At 47.1% G+C, this 19,251-nt stretch overlaps 8 protein-coding genes across 8 annotated transcripts; 3 read left to right on the top strand and 5 right to left on the bottom strand.

The window, feature by feature from the left end:
* Positions 1–663: 663 nt before the first annotated feature.
* On the bottom strand, positions 664–1,608 carry FSST1_012478 (uncharacterized protein; the record flags this gene model as incomplete). Its single annotated transcript, XM_083235709.1, has 1 exon — positions 664–1,608. One exon carries the CDS (start codon positions 1,606–1,608, stop codon positions 664–666), a length of 945 nt encoding a protein of 314 aa, XP_083082174.1.
* Positions 1,609–2,927: 1,319 nt separating this feature from the next.
* On the top strand, positions 2,928–4,642 carry FSST1_012477 (major facilitator superfamily domain-containing protein; the record flags this gene model as incomplete). Its single annotated transcript, XM_083235707.1, has 5 exons — positions 2,928–3,158; positions 3,211–3,353; positions 3,403–3,568; positions 3,618–3,790; positions 3,844–4,642. 5 exons carry the CDS (start codon positions 2,928–2,930, stop codon positions 4,640–4,642), a joined length of 1,512 nt encoding a protein of 503 aa, XP_083082173.1.
* A 2,507-nt stretch (positions 4,643–7,149) lies between these two features.
* FSST1_012476 (Sodium/hydrogen exchanger family-domain-containing protein) lies at positions 7,150–9,042 on the top strand (the record flags this gene model as incomplete). The annotated part of the gene is made up of 4 exons (XM_083235706.1): positions 7,150–7,198; positions 7,298–7,366; positions 7,422–8,097; positions 8,151–9,042. 4 exons carry the CDS (start codon positions 7,150–7,152, stop codon positions 9,040–9,042), a joined length of 1,686 nt encoding a protein of 561 aa, XP_083082172.1.
* Positions 9,043–9,889: 847 nt separating this feature from the next.
* On the bottom strand, positions 9,890–10,714 carry FSST1_012475 (Alpha/Beta hydrolase protein; the record flags this gene model as incomplete). Its single annotated transcript, XM_083235705.1, has 1 exon — positions 9,890–10,714. The coding sequence occupies one exon, from the start codon at positions 10,712–10,714 to the stop codon at positions 9,890–9,892; it is 825 nt and encodes a 274-aa protein (XP_083082171.1).
* A 402-nt stretch (positions 10,715–11,116) lies between these two features.
* Positions 11,117–12,174, bottom strand: FSST1_012474 (uncharacterized protein; the record flags this gene model as incomplete). The annotated part of the gene is made up of 3 exons (XM_083235704.1): positions 11,117–11,338; positions 11,387–11,497; positions 11,542–12,174. The coding sequence occupies 3 exons, from the start codon at positions 12,172–12,174 to the stop codon at positions 11,117–11,119; spliced, it is 966 nt and encodes a 321-aa protein (XP_083082170.1).
* A 603-nt stretch (positions 12,175–12,777) lies between these two features.
* On the bottom strand, positions 12,778–13,833 carry FSST1_012473 (uncharacterized protein; the record flags this gene model as incomplete). The annotated part of the gene is made up of 2 exons (XM_083235703.1): positions 12,778–13,415; positions 13,467–13,833. The coding sequence occupies 2 exons, from the start codon at positions 13,831–13,833 to the stop codon at positions 12,778–12,780; spliced, it is 1,005 nt and encodes a 334-aa protein (XP_083082169.1).
* A 1,609-nt stretch (positions 13,834–15,442) lies between these two features.
* Positions 15,443–16,183, top strand: FSST1_012472 (BTB/POZ protein; the record flags this gene model as incomplete). The annotated part of the gene is made up of 3 exons (XM_083235702.1): positions 15,443–15,486; positions 15,537–15,663; positions 15,713–16,183. 3 exons carry the CDS (start codon positions 15,443–15,445, stop codon positions 16,181–16,183), a joined length of 642 nt encoding a protein of 213 aa, XP_083082168.1.
* Positions 16,184–16,549: 366 nt separating this feature from the next.
* On the bottom strand, positions 16,550–18,859 carry FSST1_012471 (uncharacterized protein; the record flags this gene model as incomplete). The annotated part of the gene is made up of 1 exon (XM_083235701.1): positions 16,550–18,859. The coding sequence occupies one exon, from the start codon at positions 18,857–18,859 to the stop codon at positions 16,550–16,552; it is 2,310 nt and encodes a 769-aa protein (XP_083082167.1).
* Positions 18,860–19,251: the final 392 nt, after the last annotated feature.

Genomic DNA, 19,251 nt, shown 5'->3' with positions numbered 1-19,251 from the left:
CTGTCTATTTTATTGATAGAAACAGCGATCGCATACATAAAGCTCTTCTTTACTACGTAGGGCTGCCAAGGTTCATTCTGACTCCAGATTCACATCCGCGCAGCCAAGCTATTTTCAACTCACGCTCTCTAAATGCTGTATTTGACCAGCAGACCCGTCGCTTATCCATTGCTTGGCAAGGCTGTCACGAGAATACCTATTGAGTTGGAGTCACGGATAACTACAGCTTCACTGATGTCTCTGGATGCTTCGGCGAGCATATCCCGATGATAGCCTGTCACCCATCACATTATCACTTTCGACATCAACGAAACGCAGGAGGACTAAGAAAACATCAATATTAAGAAACATAATGGGCTAGCTATGACGAGCCGTAGCCTTTGCTCTGTTCCCTTCTTTCCAATTCCATTCGTTTTTTTTTTTCTTCCCATTTTGAACTTTTTTTCTTTTTCCGTTTTTAACTTTTTTTGGACTTTATTCATTTTATCCTTCCTTCCCTTTCCGTTGGGCCATCCCTTTTCCATTGCACTGCCGACCTGTCAGTCAGGCCTTAAACTACAAAACAAAACAAAAATACAAAAACATGGCAAAGCAACCCCAAGACGTGCACTTAGTCCGACTTGGTCAGCGTCAGAGGGCCTTCCTTGCCAACAAAGCCAACCTTTAGTTGACCTCGGTGATGTTGGATGACAAGACACCTGTCAAAGCAGCCTTAGTCGTGTACCAAGACTCTTTGTATGGGAGATAGGTCCCAAACTCCTTCAGCTGCTCGTCCGTAGGAAACAGAACGTTCTTGGCCCACCAGCGAGTCCAGTAACCTGCCATGGGGTTGTCAACCATCTTGGCCATTACCTCCTCCTTAGGCTGGGCCCAGACACCATACCAGTCTCCCTGGATGAAGATGCGCTTGATACCCACAAGTCGGAGCATCTCCATCCACCGTTCCCACATGAAAGGCTTGCAAGACTGGGAGCCTTCCTTGGGTTCGCAGTAGGGGATGGTGACAACTTCAGACAAAGACTCGCCGGGGTTAAGCTGAACCAGCTCGTCAATGTTCTCGGGGCCCTTGGGGATATCCTCGCGGCCCAGAGTAGCCATGCGGTACTTCTCGCCAACCCTTCCAGAGAACTGTCCCCAGATCTCGGACTCGATAGAGAAGTATCCGAGTTCCCAACCGCGCTTGCTGACAGGTGACCACTCCTTCCAGAAAGTGATGGGCAGAGGAGTGGTGTTGTTGACCGTCATCCTGATTTGCAGGGGATCCATGGACTCAAACGCAGCAGTGATGGAGACGTTTTGGATAGCGGCGCCTTCAAAACCGGGAATCAACTTGTGGCTTTTGACCTTGGGGTAAGGCCCTTCCGGGTAGTAGGTGCAACGGACACTTCCACCATCCCAGGGTGCCTCTTCGTCCATGGAAGGGGCAGTTCGTCCGTGGAAACACCCACCTTCAGAAAGTGGGACATAACGGCTGACAAGGGACCTGGCAGCGGGGGGACGATGATGGAAGAGATTAGGGGGGAAATCGACAGGGTTGAACAGATTCTCGGCAGGGGCAGGAGTGACATGTGCCGCCAATGCGACAAGGGCAAGAAGATTGAAGAGCATCTTGGAGTATGCGTCTAAAGTCTTGAGTGTGTGAATGTGTGTGTGAGGAAACTTGTTAGCTTGTGTGGTAAAGGATGAGGAGTGGTTGGATGATGAAGAAAAAGAAGAGTCTTCCTTGGGATGGATGGGCCTTTATATAGTGCAGGAACATGTACGTTAAAGTTAGTGAATAATAAACATTGCGTCCATATATTGTTAACTTCTGCTGTAACGCGGTTTTTGAACAAAGAGTTTTCATAAGACGCGAGTTTGGTTGATAACTTGGAACTCTCTTCTTAAATTCTCCAAGTACGCTCACATGGTTCGGGTATTCTCAATCGTAACAACCCAAAAGAACCTTTTGTCAACCCGGCACTGGGTAGCATAATCTCCATTCTACCTAAACTCTCTCTTTCTCACTTTCATACTTTACATATGCTACCGCGTCTTTGTGTAACCCGATCATCTGTCTATTGCGTGTAACTCCGTTATCATCGTGACTTTTACACTTTTTTCATGGAGAAGTAGATAGGCAAATCTTGTACAATTGAAACAAGCTTCGCCTTATTTACTTGCGTGGGTCCATATGGTTCGCGTTGCCACGTGAGAAGAATGGAAATGACAACTCTATCAGTGCGTCGCGCTGAAGGTAATGACTTGTCATCTTGGGATGACGCGGCATCTTCAAAGGTTAGTTTACTCACGCGACAGTCTTTGCTATAGTCGTGTTGGCGCCACTAGCGAGGTCAATAGTCTAGTAGTGAGTAAACTCTATGGAGCCTTCTTTTGGACATAAGCAGCGTCTTGTAAACGGAGATTACCTACCACCAGATATCAGTTGAAAGATGACACGGGACCATTCACGTGAGATCTGATAATCCCGTTACAACCAATAAATGAGAGTCCAGATAAGCTTATTTCTCTACCGCTGATCTTTTTCCCCAGACAAACATCCACGTCATCACAATGTAGTTGCATCTCTCTCTATTCGCCTCATCCCTAGCTTCGGGGTATGATAGCCCAGAACCGACAGGCTTGGTAAAGGTTTCATCAGCCAAACATGGCCATTTTGCTGACCATTTCTTTGACTGGGAGCATCTGCCGGTCTTGTCTTCCTCTTTCGTACAAGCCCATACTACCTTAATCCATAGCGTACCAATAGCAAGCGTCGCTTTCAGCGCCATATCGTCATTTGATTAAGGTTATGCTGATCCCCCGCACTCTTACCCCGTGGGGGAGAACTTGGCATGAGATATAAAATGAAGTGATTTTGTCTGTCTTTTCTCATTGTCTAGTCGTTTATTCTTTTGTAATTTTGACTATTGTCGACTTGTTAAATTATGTCTGCGTTGGATAACCCATACCCCATTGTGTCTGGGGACGATGGGCGAAAACACGAAGATAACGTCGCTCAAAACGACCACATTGAACGAGCAGAGACGACAGCAACAAATGATGACGCTGTTTTCTCCAAGTTTCCCAAGATGGACAAGGTTGATGAGTTTGGAGCTCACGCGAAAACTGATCCAAGAGAAATTGCCTTGGTGAAGAAGCTGGATAAATACATTATCGTGAGTATCTGACTATGAAACACTTGAGATCTTATAGCTGATGCTCAACTAGCCCATGTTATGGCTCATGTACCTATTCAATTACCTTGACAGAAACGCGATTGTCAATGCGCGCCTTAACAACCTGGAAGAGGACCTCGGTTTGGAAGGCACGCAGTACAATACCTGCGTGTCAATCCTCTTCGTCGGTTACATGTAAGACTTCTTTACCCGGATGCCGACTCCTCATAGCTGACTCTCCTAGTGCTGGGCAAGTCCCAAGTAACATGCTCATCAACAGAGTCAAGCCATCATGGTACATGGCCGGCTTTTGTCTCGCATGGTCAATCGTCAGTCTTGTGACATTTCTGGCGAAAGACTATGCGAGTATGATAGCACTTCGCTTTTTCCTTGGAGTTACTGAAGCTCCCGTAAGTCATCATCATTCCAAGGGTATGACGGGTGACTAACAGCGTGCAGTTCTACCCAGGAGCTTTGTTCATTCTCAGCATGTTTTATACCCGCAAAGAATTGGCTGTACGGCTAGCTATATTCTACACTGGAAACATGATAGCTAGTTCGTTCGCCGGTCTTATCGCAGCTGCTGTGTTTGCGGGTCTTGATCAAACTCACGGTCTGGCTGGTTGGCAGTGGTATGTGAAGCGTGTTTCAACCTCGACTTGCGTCCGCTAACAGGTTTTGACAGGCTATTTATTATTCAGGGTGCTCTTTCCATTTGTACCGCTATACTGGCATTCATCTTTTTGCCTGACCATCCTTTAACCACACGGTGGTTGTCCGAAGAGGAGCAACAACTAGCTTACAACCGTATCCACACTGATACAACCGATGTCCGCGAGAAGACCAGCGTATGGGTCGGTCTTCGGGAATCAGCCTCTGATTGGCGAACATGGGCACTGTGTCTCATGTACAACCTCCATCTGTCATCTGTCGGCTTCCAAAACTTCCTCCCGTCTGTAATGGAGACACTAGGCTACAACCGGACAATCACTTTAGTCTTAACATGTCCGCCTTATCTCCTCGCTGCCGCTGTCGGCATCGGCATGGCATGGACATCGGGCCGATGGAACGAACGTACCCTGCACATTACCATCTGCAAGTGCATCGTAATGGTAGGGTTCATCATCGCGGTTTCAACACTTAATCTTGCCGCTCGGATGTTTAGCATTTACCTTTTTGTTGGTTTCAGCTTCGGCATCAACAACATCATTCTAGCATGGATCAGTGCTACCGTGGGACAGACCAGTGAGAAAAAAGCTGTGTCGCTAGCGATTTGCAACACGTTTGGAAATCTTGCCCACGTCTACACGGCTTATTTGTGGCCCTCTTCACACGAGCCTAGATATACCGTGGCTTGGGTCGCGAGTATTGCTTTCTCGTTGGGTGTTGTGGTTATTGCTTGGGGATTGAAAACGCACTTGAAGAAACAAAATGAGAAGACGAGAAGGGAGCATCCAGAGGTCACTAACTTTTATGTTTATTAAGTGTTGGTCGCGAAGGCTATCACGTGTATGATCACGTGTTAACAAAGTACATCTCTTACCTACAGTTCTTTAGCTAAATCTTCATTTAAATATTCTTCCATCGCTGCAACATCCCAATAAAGTACTATTCTAGGGAGTGCCGTCGTTGACTAAGTCAGGACTTGTCAGCTATTTAATTAAGCTGCGACGTGGTGGGAAGTGAACGAAAACAAAGCACCAGCAAACGCTGACATCGACTGAAAATCCACGCCTGATGGAAAGACCTCATTAAGTGGAAATCCCTTGTCAAACTCTAAGTAAGACATTTGAATACCAGTTCTACCTCCTGTATTATCTAACTCTTGTCCAATACTGTGTCCTGCAGAATGACATTCTTTCTTCACAGGTTCCAAGTCGCGTAGACTACCCTGGAGTACCTATGATAAGCTTCTTCCAATTTACGCGTTTATATGCCATCAGAATATCTCTTAAAAAGCACAAGAGACAGGTGAGCAATTCTTAGTATTTCTGACCTTTCGTGTCACGTTCAGGTTTTACCATACCCATTTTTACGATTCCAGATGTCGTCATTTTTAAAGCGGATTTGGAATCAACCATGTTCACGAAAACGCAATGTCTATAACCTGGCATTCACAACCGCGACTACCAATGTTAATCTTGTCACAAATCTCGATAGATAAAGATAAACTATTATTAATGCGTTGAGAATTAATACCGATAAGAAGTGGTCAATGCCATGCCGATCTTGTGTCACTTTACGACAACTCTAATGGAGCTGCGCTGCATGCGTTGTCGTGGGTCGGATATGGTATAGCTATACGCATGCCTGTTGTAACAAGCAACAAAGAGTTTAGTGTTGGTGAAACAAGCACTGCTGCCAAGTAATGACCATTGTCAGGGCTGTCGTTGGTATTATATCCAGAGAATGTACATGATCTATTAATAACATGGGAGCCGCTGAAGTGAAAATGAAGAGTAAACTTTGTTGAAAGGGGGAGATCAGCAGAACATGAGAATCACCAGACAATCTTCCCACTTCCGCTCCTCCCTTCCCACCGACAGAGGAAAAAGCACTCCACCTCCACCCCTGCCCCCTGACCGGTACTCTTGGCGCCAAAGCTGGGCAATGTTTTGGTCTTGTCCGCCCCGTTTGAGAGCCACAAATTAAACAACCTTAACTAATAAGCTTAAGTGCCAAGTCAGCCGCCAAGCGCCAAGTTAGACGCCAAGCGCCAAGCGCTCACATCGCAATCTTTCTGAGACGTCTTATTGGACTTTTACTACTCGCACCGTCGTCATGGTCTCGATATCACCGCTACAAGCCAAGAAAATAACTTGTCACACGGGGCTTACTGGAGTCTTGGTTTTCTCTTGGAAGACTCGATGTTGAGGCAGGCAATGTCTGTCGAGTCATCCCGCCCACCTCTCACTTTCCTTCATTCCTCTTGTTTCTCTCCCGTCTATTATGCCCTGCCGATCACTGTCCATTACTTCTTGACGCCTTGTGCTTAAGCATTTCAGCATAGACACTCCAAGCCTCAACACAACGCGTCAAGCGAAACAAAGATCTACAACTGTCGTCAGCTCTTGAGCCTCTTAAGATAACGTGTATCAAGGTTGAATCAACCAGTGTAGCGAGTAACTATACAACACATCGCATATACCATATCTCTTCACGTACTAGTGGTAACGTCATTGGACAGCGGACGAGGGAATGTCTCAAACCTGCCACTCTTCAAGTTTCCACAGACCAAAATACGTCGCAAGCTTGACGGGTGGCAGCGTGTAATAGTTTTGCCCGTATCACAGACACAACCTTATCGTGAAACCCCGGAACCCCAAATTTCCTGTTTCTAGCGCTTGAATCATCCGCGCAGATCGTCTGCTCTAGCACTGACTCTCCTCATCTCGCCTGCCCACGTCCCGTTACCTGTTAGCTGTCACCACCTATATGCCATCCCTCTTTGGTTATGGTCACCCCTGGTTTACCCATTTCAGGTTCCGTTTCCTTTGTGTTTGAGGCATTTTCCTGACCCGCATGGCCGTGCATTTTCTTCTGTATAAGAAGCTTTCAGAACCCTACGCAACAGATGGAACTGAGTGACCCACGGATCTGCCCTTTGTGTAAGACTTTGTTTTTTTGTTCGTCAGTCCAACCACTCCATAAAATTGCCACAATACTTGTTCATCAGAAGAAGTATTAAGCTCAGTGTCTTTCTGCTCAATTCTTGATTTGTTTGTTCTATACAAATTTTCATGTTTTGTTTGCATTAGGGGATTCCGTGTCGTCGACACACTGAGCAGTGATATACAACTTGCCAGCATCTTCACACACACCGCATCAGACTTGACTCTCGTCTCGTCTCTCTTGATCCAACCATTTCAGCCACGCTCAGCAGGTCTCAGCGCAGCCCGACACCAACTTATCAAAGGCGACAGACAAGCCTCTATATACTTCCAAACTCAATTTCGAAGTGATCTGATATCTTCCGATAAAGTCAAACACAATGCCTACCCTTCATTTAAGCGACCTCAACGTGGTGTTGGCAGTTCTTGGTATGTGCAACTCCTTTTTCCTGGGCGAGTTTCGGTGGTGACGCGGTTTGACTCTGCCCAGCCCTTGGCATATCTTGGCAACTGACACAGTACAAACAGGTGCTTTTATGACACTTTATGGTGTGATCTCAGTAAAGCTCAAGCAACAATGGTACCTTGGAGAAGCTCGTAAGTTTTGTTCCTTTCTTTTGACTCCATGCCACTAACATGGGGTGATCTTTAGTACCTGCCATGGTGGTTGGCATTATCCTTGGCCCAGTATCAGCCAAGTTCCTCGACAGTGAAAGATGGGGTTCTGCAGAGCCTGGTCAGACTGCTGAGATCGCGCTGGGTCTCATGCGTGTGGTCATTGGTGTGCAGCTCGTGATAGCAGGCTACCAGTTGCCCGCCAAGTACAACGTCAAGCGCTGGAAGGAGATGCTCGTCTGCCTTCTGCCTCTTATGACCTTGATGTGGTTGTTAACCACTGGTTGCATCATGGCTACTATTCCCAAGCTCAACCTCCTCGGAGCCATGGTCATTGCTTCATGTGTTACCTGCACTGATCCCGTCCTGTCGCAAGCCGTCGCTAAGGGCCCTTTCGCCGACAAGTATGTCCCTCGACACTTGCGAGAAATTATTTCGTCCGAGGCCGGTGCCAACGATGGCTTCGGATTCCCCTTCCTCATGCTTGCGACATATCTCATGCGCCACGCCCATGAAGGCCCGGCCGGAGATATCGATGCCGGCAAAATGTTGCATGCTCGCGCCGAAGACGTGGGCCGTCTCGGCGGTGGCGTCGGCGAAGCCATGAAGAACTGGTTTTTAGAAACCTGGCTCTACTACGTCGTTATGGGTATGGCCTATGGAGCCGTGGTGGGTTTCATCTCATGCCGCAGCATCAAATTTGCTCTTCGAAGGTAAGTCAACGGACCCAATTTGTGCAGGGAATAATTGCTGACATTACATGCAGGAGCTGGATTGATGAGCAATCTTACCTGCTTTTCCCTGTCGCCATTGGCCTTTTCATCATCGGAACCTGTGGAGCCATCGGCACAAACGACCTTGTCGCTTGCTTCGTCGCTGGAAACCTCCTCAACTGGGATGGAAACTTCCTTGCCGAGACGTATCGACGACACGATGAAGTCAACCACTGTTTGGATGTTCTTCTGAACTTTGGCGGATTCATGTTTATCGGAACAGCCATTCCCTGGGCCGAGTTCCACGATCCCGAAGGTACCGGTGTCACCATTGGTCGACTTTTCGGCCTTGGTTCTATGGTCCTTATCTTCCGACGTATCCCTGCCGTCATTGCTTTGTACAAGTTGATGCCCAAGGTAGTCCAGAACATGAAAGAGGCTCTCTTCATGGGCTACTTTGGACCCATCGGTGTCGGAGCCGTGTTTTACCGCGAACACATGCGTCACCTCTTCCCTCACCCCGAAGACGCCGACCAAGAAGAGAATGACATGCTCAAAGTCACTGGCCCAGTAATCTACTGGCTTGTCCTCTTCTCCATCGTGGTCCACGGTCTATCTATCCCTGCTCTCAACGCCTTCTACGTGTGGCGTGGAGTTGAACCCATCCAAGACGACGCTGTGTCCATTCGCCGCAAGTCTTTCACCATGGCGACGCCCAGCAACGCCATTACCGCAGACGAGGACAACTTTATCGCCTTCAACCGTTTCAGCCGACCCGACGTGGATGGCTCATTGGTTCTTGGCGAGGTCCCACCTACAGTTCATGCACGAAACGAGTTTGCTGTCTTTTCCGGAACTCATTCCTCCGAGGAAGATACAATGGAGAGAGAGAAGGAAGAGGCGGAGAGAAGACGCCGTGGAAGAACCATTCAGTATTTGGTATAGATTTAGCGTGCATTTAGACCTCTCATTTAGAATGAAGCATGGAGCATATTTAGCGAGACTTCTGCAATGTTACTACTTTTTTTTTGGACTAAATTATGTTGTGCATTTTGTGCTGTGATGGCCGCTGTGTAGCCCTCTGAACCAAGTTGACATACGCGACTGGGTTCAGGGTTACTGACGTTAAAGTGGAGAGAGCAATTCATGATCATCAGTAGCGAAGAACTTGATGATGGTGTTGATCTTTCCGAGAACTTCAAGCGGAGAAGCGGTCATGAAGTTACCAGCATCCAGAACACGAGGCTATCTGAACTGAATGAAGTAATTGCATTGCTCTTTCCCATCTTAACTGTGGATCGCAGAAGCAACTCATCCGACTCATTGCCTACATATCAGATGGGAAGACGGGCTGCCAAGTGATGACCTTGGTTCTCTCTGTGACTCCTCAATCCTCCACCAGTTCCCCTCGAGCATACGTGAAACTGACATGCCGAGGTACACCGAGACCAGAGGTAATGCCAAGATAGATCGGGCCTATACACAGTTTCCTACCCATGTTACTTTGTAGTTCCAGTGCTTTGCATCTATCCCTGTCGCCAACATCACCAGGAATCGTATTAATGCAAGTAATTGCTTGGCAATACCACAAGAACATCCCTGGTATGACATTGCACTACGATTTAATTCCATACACACAAACGCTAGTGAAACGTTTATTTAGCGACTGGCCTTTCTGGCCATTACGAGATACTATTTTCTGAAACGAAGTTGATGGTCAAGCGCCCCTGCGTGTCATCGCCGAGATAAGCCCCAAGCCCATAGCAAGTGGCTAGGTTGTCTTAATTACAAATTATGCAGATTCCTTCCTCTTCTCCAGAATATCCAGCATCTCCAACAAAGCAGGAACAAACTCCTTCGTCTCACACTGAAACCCCTCATGATGACCCGGCACTGTCATACGCGGACACTCCAAGATCTTAGCCTGAGCCTCAATCGCTCTAGAATAAAACGCCTCCTTACACCTCACACCTCTCATCACTCCTATACTAGTCTTGTTCTCCTTAATTCGGAAGAAGTTGGGACAGTAACCAACTTGTGAGGGAAACTCATTCTCCCAAAAGTTGCGAATGTTTTCTGGTTCAGGAGAAGCAGCTTTCGGTAACCCTTCGTTACCATATCCGATCAAGCATTTATCGAATTCTGCCGCGACAGCATCTAGGCCTTTGGTCTTATGCAATTCGATGAGATCATACATCCAATCATAGATTTCGCTCGCTTCAGGCATGAGAGCGGAGATTCCGGCTTCATGAGAGATTAGATGGACGACCATCTCTGGACAGTCGTGGGCGAATTGATATCCGATGATACCACCACTGCTACTCCCAAATATGATGGCTTTCTCAAAGCCGATAGCTTTGATGATGACTCGAACATCTCGGGCTTGTTGGGTCATACTCAATGGTTTGTTGACTGGGACTTGACTCGCTGACATTTGACGTCTGTCAAATGTTGCACAAGTGAAGCGGTTCGATAGAGCAACTATGATGTTGTTGAACTGTCTTCCGTGGCCATTACCACCTGGCACAAAGAGAATAAGAGGTCCTTTGCCTTGGTACCAGTAATGCAGGTCGCATCCTTCATTATGGACTGTTGTTCGAGTAGGGTTAAACTCCATGATGGGTTATGACTTTACGCTGTTGTAGTGGGTATTCAAGTCCAAGGTGTTCAGACACGGCTTACAGTTATATAGAAGTGATGTTGAAAGGTGAAGCTACGAAAGTGCGCGGTGTTGGATTTAGCCTAAAGGCATATCGCAACTATCGAAATCAGACGACGTGAGTCAGGCCGTTTTTACATCGATTGCCGAAGGATTCACACCGACAGAAGTCTCCGACCAGTTGCAACCCTTCAAGTTCACCGCAAGAACTTATCAGCTGACTTGTAACAAGTCATCTTACACCAGTCTGACATGAGTCTTAACACCTGATCACGATTTCGAAAGAAGATGGCGCTTTCAGAAGCTCCTACAATGGATAACAATATCCGATTGATATATCGAATGATCATATCTACTGGCTCAAATCTGAACATTGTCCTCTCCGACTGGTACCGCTTGGCCCATAATACTCACAGCCTTTGCATCGCGCAGCCACTCAACGGTCAACTCACCTCCCTCTCTGGACTGCTGCAGGACTTTTAATATGTTCCCACTGAAGTCGGGGTGATACTGCTTGAGTCGTGCGGTAGTCTCAGCGTTCGACAAAGCATGTGGAATAATAGCTCGGTGAGCAGAACCCGTCTTCTGATTGTCAGTAAGATTCACAAATGAGAGGGGCAATTGACTTACAGCGACATCCTCTGCGATGTGATCACCAATGACATTGACCACACGAGTGTGAATGTGCTCTGAAGAGGCCGTTGAGATTTGGAAGATGTAGATGAATTTGTCGAGCGAAGACTAGACTGTTAGTCGGATATCCCTTACGCTTTGGACAAACTCACCAATTTCCTCGGATCGATGACCAGACCCCTCAGATCAACTTCTGGGCTATACTCCAGTAAAAGATACTGATCTGCTTCAAACAAACCAACAGGCTCACTGCGACCGTCCCACTGCGATCCAGTCGCCTGCTCAAACAGCTTCCTCAGCTCTCCCCACCTGTTGTCCTTTTGCCTCACAGCAGGAAGGTCAAGAAGTTCTGGGAACTCAATGCCCACAAGCTTAGTATCCTCAAAGGGACTCTGGTACAGCGACGCAGAGACAATTCCATGGAGCCTGGTCAAATACTTCAGTGTCTGAGGCGGATTTGTCAGAGTACTGAACAGGTGCTGAGATAAGGCAAGGGTTGCATGGCCACAGAGTGGTGCTTCGTTGGAAGGGTTGAACCAGCGGACGGCGAAGTCAGGCGAGTCGTTGGATTGGTTGAGTGGGACTGCGAAAGCTATCATGGGATAGTTTAGCTTGGTGGCAATCTCCTGGAGATTTGAAGCTGGAGGGAATATGTCGTATGGGAACTCTGCGTTCGGGTTGTACTGGGCGGCATCGCTTGCGGGGAGGATGATGACTCCGGCTGGATTACCGATGGCACGGTCCGAAGCGAAAGCGTTATAAATCGTCACAGTTGAGGAGGCCATAGTGATTGGTAGTTGATGTTGATGTGATAGTTTCCCAATCCGAGAGTCTCGTAGTATTTATTCCTTGTCTGTATCAAGTAGACTCACTCATGGCAAGGGCGTGATGATGACTCTTTGCCCCGCACGCCATTCCGATCTGAGCTTGTGTAATTAATTACCAATCCAACTTCTGACTCAGCCATAAAATCTCAACAGTCATATTGAGATGAAGCAGAAATGAACTCTTGGAGGTAAAGCATCAATTAATCGATGCCGATCTCGCATAACTGTGACTGGGGATAATAGTCGCGTTTGAAGTTGCTGGGTTAATGAAGGTCTAATTTACCGATCCTCAATGAGCGTCAGTAATCCTTGTCGCACGCTTTGACAGTCAAACCCTGGCCATTGCACATTAAAACATAGATACCTGACATCAATGTTTTTATTTTCGGTTACATTCATGAGACAATTGAATCAGACTTATTTCTGAATATGCATGTATCTGATAAGTTATTTATTAAGAGTCCCAATATTAATGCATCTCAGCTACAAGATAATTGATACAGTTAACCGCCCAACGCCAGAATACCCCAGGCCGTAAATCATTTTATCCTTCCTTTAAGACTACTGGAAAAGTCCCTTGAACACATTATCCAAATGAGCTTGGACAGGTCCAGCCATCTTCTCTCTGATACCTGCCAAAACCTTTTCGTTCTCCGCCGCTTCACTCTTGTCGTTGATCAAGAACACTCCACCAGCAGAGCGCTTAGCCTTGTCAAGGCCCTGAGGCAGAGAAACCGCAGAGGACTCAGTTTCCTCGACAGTGTATCGCGAATTGGTAGCATAGAATAGTGCCCGAGCAGCCACATCATCGGGGCTGGCGAAGAACAAACCACCCAGAGGAGTAACAATCCATTGAAGGAGGAAACCAATGATGCCACTTGATCCACGAGAAAGAAGAGGTGTCGCAGTCAAACCAGGGAAAGCGTGGACGAAGCTGATCTTGGGGTTCTCTTGTGCAAAACGTTCCAAGACGAGAGTGAGCATGGTAGCAGCTTGGTTGGCGGAGGATGCGACGCCATAGTTTCCTGGCCTGGCGAGATCGAGGTCGTCCTCGACTAGAGGACCTTCCATGCCACCAGCGAGAATGTTGACGACATGAGGGTTTGCGCTGCGGTTGAGAAGTGGGAGCAGAGTCTGAATAGAGCGGACACGGCTGTAAAAGCGGGTTGTGAGAGATGGTTCTAGCTTTTCCTTTGTTTCTATGTATTGTTAGTCCCCGATTGGCAAGTTGATGATAGAGAGCAGCTTACCTTTTCTTCCTTCAAAAGACATGAATCCGACAGACATGAACAAGATATCGACCTTTTCCTCGCGCTTTGAGATCTCTTGCATAGCAGCATCGGCTTCCTTGACAAGGGAAACATCTCGCTCAATAAACTCGATGGTAGCAGATGGATTGCTTTGGCGAAGCTCGGCAATAAGTGCTGTTGCAGCTGAAGCACTTCGGCCGACGATGTAGATGGTGGGAGACTTTCCGTCTGTGGCGATGGTGAGCTGCTTGATTGTGCTACGACCGATACCCGATGTGGCGCCAAGGAAGACAGCGGTGAGATTCTGGGGGAGGGCCTGGGGAAGGGCTGTGGAGTTGGAAGCCTTGATTGTCTTGATTGCGACCATTTTGATGTTTTAATTGTATTTTGGTTGATGTTTGCTGGTCGATGGTTGTGAGAGGTAAGATTGAAGTTCTGGAAATGTTATTGGGTGATGCTATTGAGTTGTTGTTGCTGTTGAGTGATTGTTGTTGATGATGATGATGCTTTCTTCCGCTTCCCCTCACCAGTTATATAACTGTCAAACACCATTTCCTTTATTAATTGCGTGCATAGTAATTTTACCGACATTCCTACTCGCGCAAAGATGGAAATCCGACAGAGTAAACACAAGACATCATTAGCGAGGATTGGTCCGCATGCAGCCCGATCGTGATCTGACTGACATGTGAGTCTGATGTGATTGGCTGGATAAGTGACTCTCGGACAACTTGGCGTTTCCCGAAGGTTACGCGATGTGTCGCTGGGCCAGTAATGCTGACAGTGTCAGCCCTACACCACTAGCTCCAAGCCTGATCTGGGCATCTCGGATTTGCGAACATTTACCGATAATGATATCGATTCAAACTTTATTTTTCTCATAGCTGCTGATTTCGTCACCGTAGACCGAGATATCAAAGCTATTAGCAAATGGATGGTACAATATGAATGAACTCCAACACGCTCAGGACATCGCATCATCTTTGATATGCCGCCGCAAATGTCTCCGTTGAGTAAAGTTGAAAAAAGAGATCACTTACTATCAAGATATCAAGTTTGTTGGAATGTCTGATCTAGTAGATGAGTGGATAAAAAGGCAGTACTGGCTGCGTCTGGTTTCACATCATTGATACAGCTCTCCAGTCAAGATGAATTACACCATGGTAATAGGCTAAGATTTCAACGTTGTACTATTCCAAGTTTTTTGTGACAGTTTTAATTACATATATGCTTGTTACCAGTCAACGTTTTCTATCTCAAGTCAACCTTCTAGTAGATTAACCATTACGGGAACTTGCCTTGCGAAGATTGTTGAGCAAAATAGGTAATTATACAAACACAATTGCAGGTCCTCAGATGCGTAGCGAAATGGGGAGCCTTTTCGCTAGTAGCACGTTTGCATTTGGGCTTCCTGCACCGTAAGCATCACGGATACCTACCAGAGCGAGGCTACACACAATCAGCTCGAAAACTGAAGATCCTCTCGCATTCAACGTTAGTTTCTGGTCTTTAAATTAGCTATTTTGCCTTACTTGGGATGTAAATGGGTATAAATACTGTAATTCTGTGTGCTTCAACGTAACCGCTCATATGTCCTATCTACGACAAATGAACACTAGACGGGAAAACATGATGTGCGGGGTTTAGCGAAAAAACTGCAACTCACGCAATGAATACAAATGTGAGGTTGTGCATCTAGAAGTGGCCGATGATTCATAATGCTGCAGGAGGCCGACCATAATGAGGGGTTAGTCGGAATGATCGTCGGACCGATAAGAAGGATTCTGTATTATAAGAGATCCTGTCTTAACTTTTACTTCTGATGTTTTATCTATCAGCCCCATCCTCTGTAAAGAATTAGACAAAAGGGAAGGATATTCGCCCGCAAAACAAAAAGTTTCTTCGACCCGCCACTGTCCCCAAAGCCACCCTTCGTTCCATCTACTATAAGCCAGTAGGCTCCAGTCCACTTCGCAATGGCACCTTCAGGGTTTGATGACTTTGCGTTGTCGTTGAAAGGGTATGCCATGTCTCGGAAATTACTCAAGTAGCTTCTTACATGATATCCAGGTACTATAACACAGGCGAACTGTCGGATGCTGTCATCACTTGGAACACGCAGGTTTTCAAAGTCCATAGAATAGTCTTGTCAGCTCATTCCAAGTACTTTGCTAAAGCGCTGAACGGCCACTGGAAGGTATTTATCAGTATGAAACTCGTATCGATTGGCTACTGACAGTTCAAAGGAAACGTCTGAAAGGAAAATCGAAATCAATGACTTCGACTACACTGTTGTGGAAGCAATGCTATCTTTCATGTATTCCTTCGACTACACTTGCGCAGTGGATCAGTACCCCATGGTATTCGATGCCGAAGTCTATCAGATTGCCGACAAATACGACATACCAGCTCTTAAGGCGTGTTCCGAGGAAAAGTTCGCTTCTGCTATCACTTCCGGGTGGGATACGGACGACTTTCCAATTGCTGTCAGTTTTATCTATGAGTCCACTCCACTTGAAGACAGGGGACTTCGTGACTTGGCTGTGGAGGTCACTCGAAAGAACATCAACAAACTCCTTGACCGTGAAGACTTTCAGGCACTTCTCAGAAAGACTCCTGATTTTTCGGCTGATTTGATTCCTTTCTTGGTTGACAGGATGTCAGTCATGAACAGAAACTGGCCCCCCCCCAGAAAGGGAAAGACTATTTTTTCGTGATCGTATCCTTCTTACAGGGCTCGAAAACTTCCCCCACATGCGCGCGGTCTTGACTAGCCGTATTCGCTTTTGAGGGTATCCGCATTCTTGTACGGCTTTCCAAGGACGCTATGCTTATGCCCCACTGACCCTTCTCTACGATCTCATTCATCCAATTGATTTCTTACATTACTAAGTGGGCACACTAGAAGTTGTGGTAGATTTGGACATTGGAACGTGGTATAAAAGATTAGGGTTCTAAATGAATATACACCAATGTTACTATCTAATCTATATCCCATATCCATACTATCTGTCTTGAAGGGATATAATATTGCTGAGGATACGTAACCCCAGTAACCTGGATCCGCCGATGACAGAAGGCTTTCAACGTTTTCTCACGTTCAGTCCCCCGTTGTCAACCGATGTCGATAAGCTATGGATATGGTCGTCAAAGGCCGTCGTGGTAATCCACTTCTGTACCTCGTCGTCTGTCATGCCACTATTCGAAACAGTCTGCAAAACCGCACCCGTCTCGGGGGACACGATCTGTGACACAGCCTGCCAGGTGTTGCCTAAAATGGATAATTTCGTTGAAGCGAGGAACCACCCAACTGTGACGAGCATGAGAACCATATGTGATATTATAAGCGCCAAGACGATTATGAGTCCCGTCCATTGAGAAGGAATCAGAACACGCTTAACATTGACCGTAATAATGGACTGCTCTCTTGTCCAGTATGGTAACATGTCGTGGAAGATCATTTGGGAGAAGCGTGAAAATAAGGCTTGAACAGCGATTGCTGGATCACCAGTGTCATGAAGAATCTTCTGCACCAGAAAAGAATGCTCAGAGTTGGCTGGCCAAAGCAACCATGATGCTAGATAACCCATGAGGGCGTCATTGTTGAAAGCCCATCCACCTGCGATTTGGAAGTCAAAAAGACTCATGCGAATCAATCTGCCGATGGCGGCATCCACAACCTCGAAGTCCTGGGTAGCCAGGCTCTGGGGATCCGAATGGACCTTGAGATCAAGAATGCCTCGCGCCATGAGGTCTGATGCAGAACCGCCGATGCCCAACTGTTCGAGATACTTTGTTCCGTTCGCGGACTTTTGTTTCACCTCTTTCAACTTTGCTTCTGACCTTGGCTCTGATAAGATTGCTTTCCCTGACATCGTCACGTTGTAAAGAAGTGGCATGGTCGGGGCAGTGAAGCAAACGGTAGCTTGCAATATTTCAGACCCATTGGCTGCAAGGGCAGCAGTCCAAGGACCATCCATGACAAACTTGTCCATTTGAAGGTCGTCTATTGCAGCGACAGTAGCCCAGTTCTCAGTTGATCCTGTCCAGTAAGGTATGACGATGTTGAGGTTCAGGATGGAACTTGCATTCAAGAGAAGGACAGACTGAAATGTGTAGGGGCGACCAGACAGCGGGTCTTTCAGACTCATATTTACAGCACTGGTGTCAAGGTTTGGGAAGCTGCATATCGACAACGGCCAGGAGTCCGAGGTCTCGTCCCAATAATTGTTAAGACGGCATGTTATCTGTGCGACTTGGCTGCCGTTGATTCTCGGACCTGAATCCCAGCTGGCCAGAGTGTCCACTTCCGCATGCAGATACAGTCCCTCTGTGAGTTCACTGCCTGTGTATTGATATTCGATGGTAGCGTTGGTAAAGGTCGGTGCGACACATACTGTCCTGCTGTTGGTGACAATGGCAGGACCTTCATAATACTGAAGAGAAGCCCTATCCTCCATTGTGTCAAAGGGGAGCGAAGCTTGATAAATGTCGCCCGTATCATAGACGTGTTTTAGTGTACTGTTGTTATCGGTCGCGTTGAGACGAGTCTCGGCAAATCGCCAATGCGCCTGCGGCTTGGACTGCCAGAAGGAGGTTCCGGCAGGGTCTGCCATAGCCTTCTTTAGGTCGAACCCAAGTGCTATGGATCTCGTAGTGCGTGGGGCAGCGATTTGGAACATGTTGAAGTCGGAGAGCATGATGGTGGATGCAAAAGTCATAGCGGACCCGACCACGAATGATAAAAGAGGAATAACCCAATTGACTGACACAGCTTTTCGAGATGTTCTGTGGCGGGCAATTAAAAAGACATCCCATGGACTTGCACTTTCTATAAAAGCCCTGGACAAAGACAGACTAACGAGGTCTGAAAGACGCGTACCGGTTGTCTCGATAATAATGGCTGCCATTGAAGCAGCCAGGAGTCCAATTTGAAAGTCCATGGCTACTCGAATAGCAGCAGAACAGAGGGTTACGACTCGTGCTGCATTGTCGTCAAAGACGATGCTATCCCAAAGCTTGGGTCGAGGAAGCTGCCATCTGGCAAGAGCAGCGCCATACCAGATGAAAACAAGAAAAGCACTGGCGGCCAACATTACGACTGTTCCCAGTCCAATGATCCACCATCCAAGACAGCCTACTCTTCGCTGCCATGGTTGACGTTGTATTGTTCGGGGTTGTGGGTTCGCCGGTGCATATTGTTGCATAGGATGTTGATTGAATGTGTGAGGGTTCAGTTCAGTGGCTGCTGGGAACGGTGCTTGCTTTTCAGGGCTGTAGGCTACATAGTCGGACGGGTGATGGGGATTTGTGGTAGAATGGTAGACTGTGCGTCCTGTGTTGACGTTTGAGTCATGGTCATCGACGTTGTAGACTTGACTATACTGAGCCATGAGAACGTGCGGAGTTGGTCGACTAGTAAATGAAGGAAACTGAAGAAGAGAGAGGGAAAGGTCTTTATAAACTTGCGGGGTTCGAGAATCAAGAAAATCGTGGACTAGTCTCTTTGTTGAGGGCCGAATGTCTTGAAGACCAGAAAGCTGAATGTGTCGTGTCATTCTAGAGTCTAGACAGGACTAATTTGAGTGGGCTTGACGCCACAAACAATGGTGAAGCCAGCTATCTACCTCCGTTCCCAATATCACCATCATTTGATCAGAATCTCTGGGCCTATCTACCCAGCGCTCTGGTCGTCTGCATTTTCCCCAGTGTTGTTATTTGTTCGTGAATTCATTTGTATCGCGATAGAGAACAAACGCGATGCTCGACTTGAGGAGTCGGGATA

Source organism: Fusarium sambucinum, chromosome III, assembly GCF_050947815.1.
Source record: "Fusarium sambucinum isolate potato_lamoka chromosome III, whole genome shotgun sequence".
NCBI classification, from domain to species: domain Eukaryota; kingdom Fungi; phylum Ascomycota; class Sordariomycetes; order Hypocreales; family Nectriaceae; genus Fusarium; species Fusarium sambucinum.
Note: the sequence above shows the minus strand (reverse complement) of the source record. Positions and strands in the feature narration are given on the sequence as shown.